We start from the raw sequence: 13656 nt of genomic DNA, 5'->3' as shown, positions 1-13656 counted from the left end.
CTTTTTTACCTAAAAAGTTGAACTTTGGTTACAAGTTTATTATTTTAATTTTTGGATCAAGTAGGTTAAATAACCAACACAATGATTAAAATTTCCACTGATCTCATATATTTAACAATGAAATCTACAATTAACAAATTCAAACAAAGAAAAAAAAGCATAAATTACTACTAGTATAGTATAGTTGTATACCAAAAGGCAAGAAAGTTGGGCACCTTAAATGAAAATATCCAGTGTTGGTGTTTGAATAAATTTACCCTTAAACAAATAAGATGCGCATTCATTTGATGCTTTGATGGTTCGCCATAAAAAAAAAAAAACAAATCCCTAATGAAAAGGGATAGCTAGAAGGTCGTACAGCCAGTCTGCAGAAAAGTTGTCTCCCATAAAGTCCCTTCTAGTTTTAGGGCACTCACCTATTTATTTTTCCTCTCCTTCAACCCATAAAAACGGAAAAAAAAAGGCCTTTCCTTTCTCCAATTACTTCCAAACTTGACACTGTAAAGCTAAGGCTTTTTCTCCCTCAGCTTTCAAAGTTTCTTAGGTTCTTTTCCCTCCAGCTACAACTCTGGTATTTTTTTTTCCCTCTCTCAAAACCTATTATTGAAAAGTTCCAATTTTTGCTTGTTTCTCGATAAAAAAAATATACTTTTGTTTTGGGTATTCGTTGAATTTCAGTAGGGTTTTCAAATTTTTGAACTTTAAATTTGAACTTTTAGTGGGGTGAAGTGCTCTGTAATCAATTAATTTAATGGCTTGGTTGGTCAAAAATTCTCTTGAACTGATGGAATTCTGCATATTATGTGGAAAAATCGAACTGGTTATTTTAGAATTGCAAAAAAAAATTTCTAGTTGAGGCTGTGTATTCATTTACATTCTTTGCTATAGAGATTTGTTGAAAAACAAGTGTGTAGGCCTAGGTTCTTGGGAAACTTATTCTTAGATTTCATTTTTTTTTTTTAATTTTGTCCTCTTCCTTCTATTGTCTTCAGAATAGTCTGTCTTTTATTTATTTATTTATTTTTCCTGGTAATACTGAGGAAGAAAAGAGAGAAAAACTGTTGTTTCTGGGGTTTTTTTTTGGATGGGTGCATTCTCAATTGCGTGTTGAGTTATGAATAGGTTTAATTTTGTGGGTCAAAACATGGAAATATGGAATGTTGGTTGTCTGGTTGTCTTGTGTTCATGTGAAGATGATTTGTTAATGGGTGTCAGAAGCCTTAAAATTGTTTAATGCAACTTTTAATACTAGTTCTATTTAATTGTATGAAGGTAGAATTACATTCTATATACTAAGTGTGGACTATCACAAAATTTGTGTATGTTGATGGTAGAATCAATTATTTTCTTTTCAATAAACTATGATGTCTGTAAGAATCTTAGTCCTTATTTGTTATAATCAAGGTGGAGGAACTGTGTATTTAGTTTGTCATTAGCTAATGTTTCTTGATTTTCCTTTTCCATGGTAATTTCATTTCTTTTTATTTTTGTATATCTGAATGAGCCATGCCTGCTTATATGTTGTAATTTTGCTCTGTCACTTTGCATTACATTTTGAATGAAGCTGGCTTAAGCTTAAACATGTCAATATTTTTTTTTTTTTTGCACAGCAGTCTTGTGACTCTTGTTCTGATTTGAGCAAGTTCATTCCTTGATAATTTGCACCACTTCATAAGCCTCTTAATTATCATTCAGAAATTTCTTTTGCCTTTCTCTTTAAAATCTACTGCTTAATTATGCCTTGGTGAAAGTCTTTAACCTTGCAAACCCCTTTTAATCTTATCTCATGAAACGGGTTCATTTGAGATACGTTATCTGAAACTCCTTGTGGCCATCATTTTTTTCCTCCTTTCAATATGCATGTACTTCTTCCCTTGAATTCTTCTGGCCTCTGTGCCTTCTTCAGAATTGCCTTGCAAGCTTGTTTAAATAGATACATAAGATGCCAAGGCCAAAGGCAAGTACTGCTGCTGAGTCAGTGGAATCTGAAGGACCGAGTGAGCCTGAACAGCCTGTTGAGTCTGATGAGAGGGTTGATCTTGATGAAGACAACGATCCCGAGGAGACCATGGAAGAAGAGGTGGAGTATGAAGAAGTAGAGGTGGAAGAAGAAGAGGAAGAAATAGAGGAGGAGGTGGAAGAAGAGGTTGACGAAGAGGATCAGGATGGTGAAAATGACAATGGGGCAGATTCTGATGAGGATGAAAAGAGGAAACATGCTGAGCTTCTCTCTCGTCCTCCTCATGGTTCTGAAGTATATATAGGAGGCATTCCACATGATGCTTCTCAGGAGGATTTGAAAGGCTTTTGTGAATCTGTTGGAGAAGTTACTGAGGTACTCTCTTTTGCTATTTGTGAGGAACTATTTGTCTTTTGAGATAAAGACTGACACATCATACTTTGTGATGGTAGGTTCGGATTATGAAAGGTAAAGATTCAAGTGAAAACAAGGGCTTTGCATTTGTGACCTTTAGAAGCGTAGAATTGGCCTCTAAAGCCATTGATGAGCTAAATAATGCTGAATTTAAGGTGACGAGTCTTCTTATGCATCATGTATATGTTAATATTATCCAAACTAAAACTGTTGCATGGCACTCTAACCTGAAAGGCAACTTACATATTATTAGCTGTGATGTTTATAACTCCAAATTTAGAGATGAGTATCAATCTCATAGGGAATACCCATATCCATTTTTTCTTTGGATCTGACAACAATGTTCTTACGATTGATATTTTCAATTATGTCTTTGGTTGATGAATAACTTTATGGCCTCTCTCTCTCTCTCTCAGGGTAAAAAAATTAAATGTTCTACATCCCAATCAAAGCATCGATTGTTTATTGGTAATATTCCTAGAAGCTGGGGAGAGGAAGACTTGAAGAAGGTTGTGTCAGAGGTTGGGCCTGGAGTTACTGGTTTGGAATTGGTTAAGGTTAGTTTAATGAACTTGTGCATTTCTATTGGTTACTGTTGACCTCTAAAGGGCTGTTTAGTGGTAATATAGTCTTGTGTTTTCACTTTGTGCTTGCAGGATATGAAGAACTCAAGTAATAACAGGGGCTTTGCCTTTATTGAGTACTATAACAATGCATGTGCTGAGTATTCAAGGCAGAAGATGATGAACCCAGAATTCAGGCTGGGTGATAATGCTCCAACTGTGAGCTGGGCTGATCCTAAAAATGCTGATTCTTCTGCTTCTTCTGCTTCTTCTCAGGTATTAGTAAGTGGCTGTGTTTCCCTTTCTGGCTTGCTTCTGGCTTCTTTTCGCAGTTTATGTGTTCATGCTTGTCTTAATGGATGAGTTTGTTGTTGCTTCATGTCCCACTTTTTATTTGAAGCTGACATGCATGCATTCTTCTGTGTACCATGTGCATTGATAACATGGAAACATCACATATGAAGCAATTGCCTTATCTATCTCTTATGTTCTTATCTATTGGTTCTCACAAATTGAGGGCCTTTGGTTTTTTTTTTTTTTTTTTCTCTGTAAGGAGAAAAACTGAGTGTCTGTTACGGGGAAACATGGGCTGATTGGCTAAATAGTTGTTTATCTCATATCTCTTGCTGGAGGGTGAGCATTGGCACAACAGTTAGGTCACAGCATTTTTACCTGGAGGTCATTGGTTCAAGTAACAGAAACAGGCTATCTGCCAGTGAGTGTAAGGTTGTGTATATCTGGCCCTCTTCAAACCCCCACAATGCAGGATTCTCTTGCACTGGGCTATCCTGTCCCTTATCTTTTGGTAGCTTTGACAGTTGTTAATTTCTTAAACTGTTCTATTGCATGAGATAAATATAATTGCATGAGCTTTTATCTCTGTTTTCATGGATTTGTTACATGAACTTTTCTTTTCATATGCCAAGTATTTCCTCAACTTCGTGAATACATTTTCTTTTCTGGTGGTTATCACCTTGATTGCAATTTATTTGGTGTTGTCTTCATAATCCTATTTTGGATTTGTTAAACTGAGTTAACCTGCCTTAAGCAGGTAAAGGCAGTTTATGTAAAGAATTTGCCAAAGGATGTGACTCAAGATCAGTTAAAGAAGCTATTTGAACATCATGGAAAGATCACAAAAGTTGTTCTTCCTCCAGCAAAACCTGGACAAGAGAGAAATAGAATTGGTTTTGTTCACTTTGCAGAGAGATCTTGTGCCATGAAAGCGCTAAAGAACACAGAAAAATATGAACTGGGCGGTGATTATTGAGTTCTTATCCTTTTTACATTATGTGTTTACTAAATATAATTCTGAATGTTAATTTCTGTTTTTCAGGCCAAGTTGTAGAATGTTCTCTTGCAAAACCACAAGCGGATCAGAAGGCTCCTGGGTTGTCAAGTTCTCAGAATTCAGGTTTTCTTCCTAATTATCAACCTCACATTGGCTATGGTCTGGTTGGGGGTGCATATGGTGCTCTAGGTCCAGGATATGGTGTTGCTGGTCTTACGCAGGTGAGATATTTTTTTCTGTGCATTACAGGCGCATGTTTGACTGCATCTATATCTTCTTTATTTTTTCTCAATACCAAGCAGGTGATCATTAGTTTGTTTGCATTTTCGTTTTCATACTACCTCTGAATTTGACCAATTTGGAATGTAGGTGATATCTCTGTTAAATATTCAAACTTGTGCTGCCGTTCATGTGTGTCTGTTACTATATTTCTGTCTGAGCCAGATCTTTACCCAGTTAGTTTAGAAGAATCATTATTAAGTTATGGTTGCACTGAAGCAGGTCTTTTGGAAGATATAGTGGATGTGTTCCTATATTTGGCATTTATAGTATAAAGCTCTATGTTTTTGAATTCTTGATCTTGTTTTAACTTGGTTTGGCTTTCAGATATGAGTTTTTTTTTCTTTCAAAGAAAAAAGGACATTTTTCAAAACAAGGAATATTTGACATTACATGTATCTTGCTTAGAGACTTCTATCTTGTTTCCAATTGGAGCATTTGAAATTTCATGTTTGATTTTCATTGAGGTGTTAGGCCTTTTTCTTATGAACTCTTCTATTGATGAGGTGCTTTTTTTGTTCTGCATATACCCTGGCTATCTTTGTATCCCCATGCGCATGACAGTTTGATTGGTATAATTTATGGCTGGATGCTCCTCTACAGGATTAACATCTAGTCACTGAATGCCTGCCTCCTTATTCTGTTTTCTTTTCTAAGTTTAAAAGTCCTTATTACTTTTTCTTACTTTTTCGGGTGGCAGTGGGTGCTTGAGGAAATAGGGCTAAAGTTTGTTACACTGACCTTTTACCTCCACTTCCCACATGTTGAATGCCTTTAAATTTTTTTCATGTTAATTTTGATCAGTGAGCAATATAGTGGAAGATGTAAGACTGTACTGTGACCTTTGGGGTGTCATTCATGATCAATACAATGTTAATAATAGAATGCTTTTCATCTCTTTATAATCCTTATATTTACTTGTTTTATGGGTTACCAAGATTTAATCTGATGTAAAAATTTACATCACATACAGCCCTTGATCTATGGAAGGGGACCAACTCCCACTGGCATGTCAATGATGCCAATGCTTCTACCTGATGGTCGAATTGGATATGTTCTGTAAGTTCAATAGCTATATTTTCTTTCTAATGTTTTGAACTTCTAAAAATCTGTATCCTCTTTCTTTCTATGGCAAGGCATGATTTTTCAGTTCCTTTTGACCCTTATCTCTATCAGCTGAGATATAACCCATTTTTTGTATCTGGGTTAGGAAGTATGTACTATCAGCTATTCGCATAAAAATTTCCTAGGCCAATGTCGTATAAAATGACCATGCATGGACTTGCTAGCTGGATCTTGAAAGCAGAGAGCCAATTGGCCCTGATTTGTAATTTTTGAGGAACATACCTAGATTTAATTAGTTGAAATTTTCATTTAAGGGTTTGGTTAATTGATGCCGGGTGTCAAAGAAAAGAAAACATTAATGAAAACGGAAAAAAAGGAAGAAAAATCCAATGTAAAAGATTAAAGGTTTTCTTTGTCTTATCTGAGTGTCAAATATAATTTTTCATAATCATAAAAAAGAAAAGAGTTTTATTTCCTTATTTCTTCTTTGTTCTTTATTCTCCTTTTTTTCCTTTAAATTGTCTTTTCTTTTCTTTGTAAAATTCCTATGAACCACTCAGAACCTAAATGAATTAGATATGGTGAGTTATTCAACTGAAGTTCAATTGGAGAATGTGGTTAATGTGTTAACCGAACTAAAGTGATTTAGGAGGATGTGGCTCTTAATTAAAAGCGATATTCTGTCATCCATTGACCTGGTTTTGTGGTTTACCTTGCAGAAGGGCTATGAATATTGGCTCAGTTGAATAACTTGAGCCTGGGGCAATTAGTCATCTAATCTGAACTCAGATGTGGATGCAGTTTGTAATTTTCATGCTGAAAAAGATAGTTCTGTAATGACTTGCTATTATTTTGATATTATAGTCCCTTGATCATCCTTCATCATCTATCAATGCAGCCAACAACCGGGAGCTCAACCCCAAAGCCCACCTGTAAATCAGAGAAATAGTAGGGGTGGTGGCAAGAGTGGTGGTGTCAGTTCAAGCAGGGGAAAACACAGCAATGATAGCCGGAGGTATCGACCTTATTGATTGCTGCTTATATTAGATTATAATGGTGGATGGGGACTGTATTTAATGATTCCCCTTGCAGTCTCCTCAAATTGTTCATTTTTCAGTTATAAACCAAATGCCTAGTTTCCAGTGTGATTGAAATTTGATGTATGAAATGATTGTCCACAAAACATCTAGTTCATTTGTTACTTCTGTCTTGCTGATATACTTAATTACGTTTTAGCAGTTGCTGGTTATCTGATTTCGTAGCACTATTATTGCTTAATGACTCATTTACATTATTATTATCATGAGCTTCATTATCCTATTTTTTTCATTAACATTCCTTTCTTTTTTATTCCTATATTTTTTTTTAAGGGAAAAAGAGTGATAACTTGCATATACATTCTATACCTAGAAGTAAAGTAAAAGGAATGGAATTGAAAAGTGTGGATTTAAAAATGTGGGATGCGTGTGGCTTTTGTCAGTTTTGATGACTTGTTCGTCAATTAAATTTGCCCACACTCTAAAAGTTCATTGTTTCTTCATAAAGTTGAAGATATTGCCCACACTCTAAAAGTTCATTGTTTCTTCATAAAGTTGAAGATAATGTTAGTTTAATAAGTACGTATAGTATAAATTCTTATTCAACAACTGTATGAAGAAGTTTAGATACATCTCCTTAAACTGTAAGCATCATATGAGAAGCAAAATCACTAATTTTTATACAAATTTGGGAAAATTAAAAAAAAAAAAAGAGTAATTTTTTTTGCAATTTCCTAAATTTCATTCAAGTTCATTTCAGTCTTTCAATATCAAAACTTGCTATTAAATTTTTATTTTTTAAAAAATGTGATTATATAAAAGATTTGTTGATTTAACTAAATTTATTAACTAATAATTTGACATACTGCATGATATAGAATCATCATGTTTTCACTCTTTTTTTTATTTAATTGTACATGCTAAACTGTTACCACATACTTCAAAACTTTTCCAGTTCTTTGTATGAGAAATCCAAATTATAATGTTTGCCCATTATGACTACAACCACAATCAATATGTAAGTTTTGTATAATATGAATAATTAATACTGTTATATAAAACGAATACTGAGCAACATAAGAAGCAACAATGAACCAGATGAGAAAAAAAAAAAACTTGAATATAAAAATTAAAATGGCAAGAAAAATGATAAAAAATTTAAAAGAAATAATGTTAAGGAGGAGAAAAAAAATTAAGAAAATAATATTTATTTTGAAAATGAAGAAAAAAGAAATTACAAACAGATAAATATCTATTAGACGATAAAAAAAACGATTTTATGTTGAAATAGATGAAAGAATTTCGATACTGCTTTTGTTTATATATATCATGATAATATATGAGTAAATATAAATTTGGAAAACCTTGATGGTATATCATTGTGGTAAACATGGTTTTCTCAAATATCTCAGTTCATATGTTCCCTTCTTTATAAAAGAAATAGTATCTCAAGTATAATAATAAATTAGTCTGTTTCCTTCTCTATAAAAGAAAAGAGCAATTGAGAATATGATATATATTAATTTCTAGTTAATAGATTCATGCAAACTGTTTGAAAATAAAGATAACATGATATACCTACTTCTAGCTAGTTAACTTATATTCAATGCAAACTCTATGCCAAAAGGTTGTAGTTCAATATGATATAATACATGATATTTTTGCACAATAGTGCAATTGAATGTAGTTCAATATGTATTGAATCTAAATAGTTTACTCACATCATGTAAATATATAAACAAAAAAATTTACTAACAAGAATATAGCAAAGGTGTTTATTTTTGAGACCATGCTTAGTAGGTATTTTTAAAATTAAGTTCGAGCTTAAACTTAACTTGTTAAATTTAACTCATTTATTTTTAGATATTAAAAAATTTATATAAATATTTTACTTAAAATATATTTTAAATTTAAAATTAAATAAAAATAACTTGAATTAATAAAAATTAGCTCGGTCAAGTTTGAATTTAAAAAATTTTGTAATATTTCATTCGAGTCAAATCAAATCTACAATCTTGATTGATCACTTGGTTCATAAAAAAATCTAGTTAATTTTTTTTTTCAAAATAGTATTTTGCAATCATCTAGAGAAAATTTTAACACAATATCAGCTTCATATAAAGGCTAAGAATTTTTGGTATTGAACCAGTGAATTTAAATGTTGCTGCAGAGCAGAGAATCAGTTGGAGATGTTCTCTTTGACTTTGAGCAGCGTTAGAGTCCTTCCTTACACTTCATATATTAAATTTGTTGAAGCTTTTAAGTTTGCTTAAATAACTAATGGACTAATAATATAACATCTTAGTATCATTATTTTAGTTCTTACAAAATGTAAATGTGGAATATATATATATATATATACATATATAAATATAGATATTTTTTTATCAAATACATGAACATTCTTTCGATGACATGAAATTTAAAGTATAAATTTCTGTTTAAACATGACATTAAAGATATAACTAAAGGATTTTATTGAAAAAAATTATCAAATTAACTAAAAAAATAAAGTTCTTAATGCTATATAACAATACTAAAACAAACTATTTCTGTATAAAGCAATATTTCTGCCAATGAATCCCATCCCACCTACTAGTAGTACAACACAGAAACAACATGAAAACTAGCTGAAGCCCTGTAAAATCTTCACCAAGTTCTCCTTTTATTAGGTATTTTTGTTAAATAATCTATAACTATATATGTTACTTTAATTTAAAATTCAATTATCATCTGTTAGTAAATAATAGTCTTGGCTATTTCTTTTTTTTCTTTTTTGTGTACATTATGATCACCTTCAAAGTTTATAGACAACTGATCTCCTCAGCTGCAAATAACTGACCAATGCTTTGCTGCCTCCCTGCAGACAAATGAAACATCCCATCAATCAATCATATGTATAAAAAGAAAACATCAAATCCAAATTTGCTGGTGGTTCAATAAGTTTGTGTTAATTTAGGTTTTATTCAATTTCCTTGATTCATCATCATTCTTTTTCTTAGGATGTAGATTTTATATGATGTATATAATTTTCTATGAACCTTTTCAGGTATGATAGTGCAACCATGAACCAAGGATAAAAAATTGATGTTGCTGAATGGTCAAATAAATTCTTCCGTCTAACAATCTTATCCATTGGCTATGCTGATGCAAGGTTTCCATAATTCAAAGGCATGGTCCATGAAGTTGAAAGCCACCAGGCTAATTTAATTTTAATAAAAAATCAAGGGAATGGTAGTAGATAGACCCACAATTGGATTATGTGGTAGGCTATTGATTGCAAAAGAGTTGAAAAATGGCATAGATATTATAGAAACTCATTTCTTTAAGTTGGATTGGATTTTGATCAGGATGGATCATCTCATCTGACCTGTTTTTTATTGTGGTGTTTCAGATAAAGATAACGAAAAATAAAAAAGTAAAAAATAAATAAAGGTAGAAGATTAATCCTAATAAAACGGAGATTTGAATTTTGAAGCTATGATAAAAAAAGAGTTTTTTTTTTTTTTTTTAATTAGGATAAACAAAGCAATAGAAAAGGTTTTTTTGAAAAGGGGATTTAATTTTTAAATCCTCGATTGATCTTATACTCAATCCCTATATAAACCCCACTGATGATACAACCGGAGAAATAGACAGTAAGAACGGAGAGAGCATGAGAGCAACAAAAAAATTTCTCAAAAAAAGTTTCTGGTAGAAAAAATAATATGGAGTTTTTTTTTTCTTTTTTGGAATTGTGAAAGTGGGATTTGGTGCTGCTAGAAGGATTTTAGAAGGCAAAAAGTTGATTTGAGAATTTTTGCGAGATTTTTTTTTTGGAATTTCCTAGAAATTTCAGAATCTAATTGAATTTTTTAGCGAAAATTCAAATTTCCGGCGATAAACCTAGTTTCTGGCATCATTACCAGACTCCAGTGGTCTTTTCAAGAAACTGACGGCTTTTTGGCAAATTACCTAGTTTCCGATGGTGAAATTTTAGAAACTGATGGAAGCTCAGCCGATATTCTTCATGTCCTAGAGAGAGACAGAGGGAAGGAAAAGAGTAGAGAGAGAAACCAGGTGAAGTCTGAGGAAAAAAACTGAAAATTGGGGTTTTATAGTTCATGAAACGACGCCGTTTCAGGTTTAAAATAGACCAGGCGTGTTTTTCATTTCGCAAGCTCGATCTGTTTCGCTTGACCCGACGACCCACTCCAGTGCGGAGCTGATTGAGCCGCTAAGTTGAATTCGAGCTGCATAACTCCAGTTGGTTCTCTACAGCCGAGCCAAGGTTATTTATTTATTTTACTTATTCCTTATTTACTTTACTCATTTGTGGAATCAATATTATTCACTTATTTGATTTTTGAATTAATATTTTTTTAATTTTTTTAAAAAATAATAATAATTCAAAAAATATATATTTTTAAAAAGTTAAAGTATCAATTTTTTTCAAAAAATGTTTCATAAGAAAAATTGAAGTATTAATTTTTCTTAAAAATAAAAATCTCAAAAATTATTTTTTTTAAAAAAATTGAAATATTAATTTTTCTTAAAAATAAAATTCTCAAAAAATATTTTTTTAGGGAAAATTAAAAATATTAATTTTTTTTAAAAATAAAAAATGTTAAAAAATATATTTCAAAAAAATATTGTAAGGAAAATTTGAAATATAAATTTTCCTTAAATAAAAAATAAAATTCAAAAAATGTTTTTTAGGAAAAGTTTAAGTATCAATTTTCTTTCAAAATAAAATTTTCAAAAATTTTTTTTGAGCATCAATTTTTCTTAAAAATAAAAAATTTTAAAAAATATTTTTTTGAGGAAGAGTTGAAATATTAATTTTTTTAAAATAAAAAAAAATATTTCCAATAATGTTTGAGAAAATTTGAAATATCAATTTTTCTTAAATAAAATATATTTTAAAAAATAGTTTTTAGAGAAAGTTGAAGTATCAATTTTCTTAAAATAAAAATATTTCAAAAATAGTTAAGGAAAAAGTTGTAAGTATTAATTTTTTTCTTAAGTAAAATACTATTTCTTCTAAAATAAAATAAAATAAGGAATTATGAGGAAAAGTTGATTTTGAAATTTAAAATTTTTTAAAATAATTCGTCGATGGTACCTCTGCATGAGAAATAATAATTTTTTTATATAAAAATTAAAATACAAAATTTTTTTAAATAAAATATATTTCAAAAAATATTTTTTTTAAAAAAATTGAAATATTAATTTTTTTAAATAAAAATATTTCAAAAATAATTAAGAAAAAAGTTATACGTATTAATTTTTCCTCAAATAAAATACTATCTTCTAAAATAAAATAAGTGAATTTTTAGGAAAAGTTGATCTTGAAATTTAATTTTTTTTAAATAATCCGATGATGAAACATCTATAAAAAAAATAGTAATTTTTTTACATACTCTTTAGATGAAGAGATTTTTAAAATTTTTTATCAAAAGTATTAGAGTCAATTACGAACACTTTTAAATAATGAACTATTTGGTAAATTTTTTTAAAACTCATTGAATAACACGAAATCTAGTCAATATCATCATTTGATAGACGTTATAAAAGTGTTATAAATTTTCTCACATGTAACTATATTTTTTATTTTAATTCTGATTTTGTAAACATTTAATCTATCTTTTAAAGATATTTGAGTCAAATTTGAAATTTTTTTTTAAAATATGACAGATTCGTTAAGTGATCAATCTCATCTAAATAATAAAAGTGATGATTACTTGAATTAATGTCTAACTATAGGTTCACGTGCATAAAATTTAGACACTACTAATTCACAAAAAAAAAAAAAAAAAAAAAAGTAACCATCTTTAAAAGATGGAGCTCACCGCTTCAGGTTTTGGAGGTTTTAAGCAGAGAAAACGAAGGAAAAAACAAGGGATGATGTGAGAAGTGGCTGCCGTTAGAGGGTTTCTTATGGCTTTTCTTTTTCTTGATGGAAGCCAATTTGGACTTGTATGTAGCCGAAGACAAAGAAGATTTCAATGCACAGAAAGATTCACATGCATGATTGAAACTTTACAAGTTGAGACAAGAAGAATAGAGATCAATTACCATATTATAAACGAAAAATATTTCTTGAATTGGAGTTCTGACACAAAAAATCCCACTTATTCTTTGAATAAATCCAGAAGTGAATACTTCAACTAACCCCAAATCCTAACTATTTGCTGAATTCAAAGGTGGATGCAGTTTGTAATTTTCATGCTGAAAAGGATATTAGTTCTGTAGTGGCTTTCTATTATTTTGATATTAGAGTCCTTTGATCATCTATCAATGTAGGCGACAACCTGGAGCTCAACCTTAAAGCCCACCTGTACATAGAGAAATAGTAAGGGTGGTGGCAGTTCAAGCAGGGAAAACAGAGCAATTAATTGCTGATTATATTAGATGTTTATAATGGTGGATGGAGAGTGTTATTAATGATTCCTTTGCAGTCTCCTCAAATTGTTCATTTTTCTGTTCATTTTTGGATTTCAAATGGTTCATTTTTCTGTTCATTTTTCAGTTATAAACTAAATGCCTAGTTTTTGATGTGATTGAAATTTGCTGTAGGAAATGATTATCCACAAAGCCATCTAGCTTATTTGTTAACTTCACAACACTATTATTACTTAATTATTCATTTACATTATTATTATATTCAGTTTCACTATCCTCTTTTTTTCATTATCATTATTCCTTTTCTTTTTTACTATCTACACTTTTTTTTTTCTCGGTTGCGCTACTCTTCTTCCCAGCATTCTTTTTCCCTAACTTTACAATTCACCGCTCTTCCATTTTTTGGAGTTGCCAAGTTAATTTTTTTTTCACAGCAATGACATTATGTAACATGTGTGCATCTTGTCAGAGTAGTGCATGTAATGAAGACTTGGGAACACATATGGCTAACAATCAGTTGTAACCATTACAGTTCAGAAATAATATGATGCGGAAGATAACAAATATTTTGTCAGTGAATCCGAACCAGAAAAATAAAGAATTAAAGAAAACAATGGATCATAGTTCACAAATACAAACTTGCCAGAGAATCACACTATAATT

The 13656-nt window shown here is 30.7% G+C and overlaps 1 protein-coding gene and 2 long non-coding RNA genes across 8 annotated transcripts; 2 read left to right on the top strand and 1 right to left on the bottom strand.

The window, feature by feature from the left end:
* Positions 1 to 278: 278 nt before the first annotated feature.
* LOC111303807 (heterogeneous nuclear ribonucleoprotein Q-like) lies at positions 279 to 6821 on the top strand. Of its 6 annotated transcripts, none has more exons than XM_022900253.2 (9): positions 279 to 571; positions 1907 to 2335; positions 2413 to 2529; positions 2791 to 2931; positions 3031 to 3213; positions 3989 to 4196; positions 4274 to 4449; positions 5481 to 5566; positions 6471 to 6821. In XM_022900253.2, exons 2-9 carry the CDS (start codon positions 1943 to 1945, stop codon positions 6601 to 6603), a joined length of 1437 nt encoding a protein of 478 aa, XP_022755988.2. In that variant the 5' UTR covers positions 279 to 571; positions 1907 to 1942; the 3' UTR covers positions 6604 to 6821. The 6 variants fall into 6 exon arrangements, with proteins under 6 accessions (XP_022755988.2, XP_022755985.2, XP_089598802.1 ...); XM_022900250.2 differs by having other exon boundaries at positions 3031 to 3219; XM_089742676.1 differs by having other exon boundaries at positions 1611 to 2335.
* A 2159-nt stretch (positions 6822 to 8980) lies between these two features.
* LOC111303805 (uncharacterized) lies at positions 8981 to 10665 on the bottom strand. Its single transcript, XR_002691786.2, has 2 exons — positions 10564 to 10665; positions 8981 to 9469 (listed from the first exon to the last, which is right to left on the bottom strand). It is a non-coding gene; the product is annotated as an uncharacterized LOC111303805 (long non-coding RNA).
* LOC149515232 (uncharacterized) lies at positions 9464 to 13252 on the top strand. Its single transcript, XR_016326853.1, has 3 exons — positions 9464 to 9568; positions 9659 to 10879; positions 12895 to 13252. It is a non-coding gene; the product is annotated as an uncharacterized LOC149515232 (long non-coding RNA).
* The last annotated feature ends 404 nt before the right edge of the window (positions 13253 to 13656 follow it).

This window comes from Durio zibethinus, chromosome 13 (genome assembly GCF_047325235.1).
Source record: "Durio zibethinus cultivar Kanyao isolate XHJ-2024 chromosome 13, ASM4732523v1, whole genome shotgun sequence".
NCBI lineage: Eukaryota > Viridiplantae > Streptophyta > Magnoliopsida > Malvales > Malvaceae > Durio > Durio zibethinus.
This window is presented reverse-complemented; position numbering and strand designations above follow the sequence as displayed.

What these genes read in the sequence shown, in the direction of transcription:
- LOC111303807 (XM_022900250.2), top strand. Translation starts at nt 1,943, where the DNA reads ATGCCAAGGCCAAAGGCAAGTACTGCTGCTGAGTCAGTGGAATCTGAA. An exon ending in CTGTTGGAGAAGTTACTGAG is followed by an intron (nt 2,336 to 2,412) that starts GTACTCTCTTTT and finishes TTGTGATGGTAG; the next exon opens with GTTCGGATTATGAAAGGTAA. An exon ending in GTGTTGCTGGTCTTACGCAG is followed by an intron (nt 4,450 to 5,480) that starts GTGAGATATTTT and finishes CATCACATACAG; the next exon opens with CCCTTGATCTATGGAAGGGG.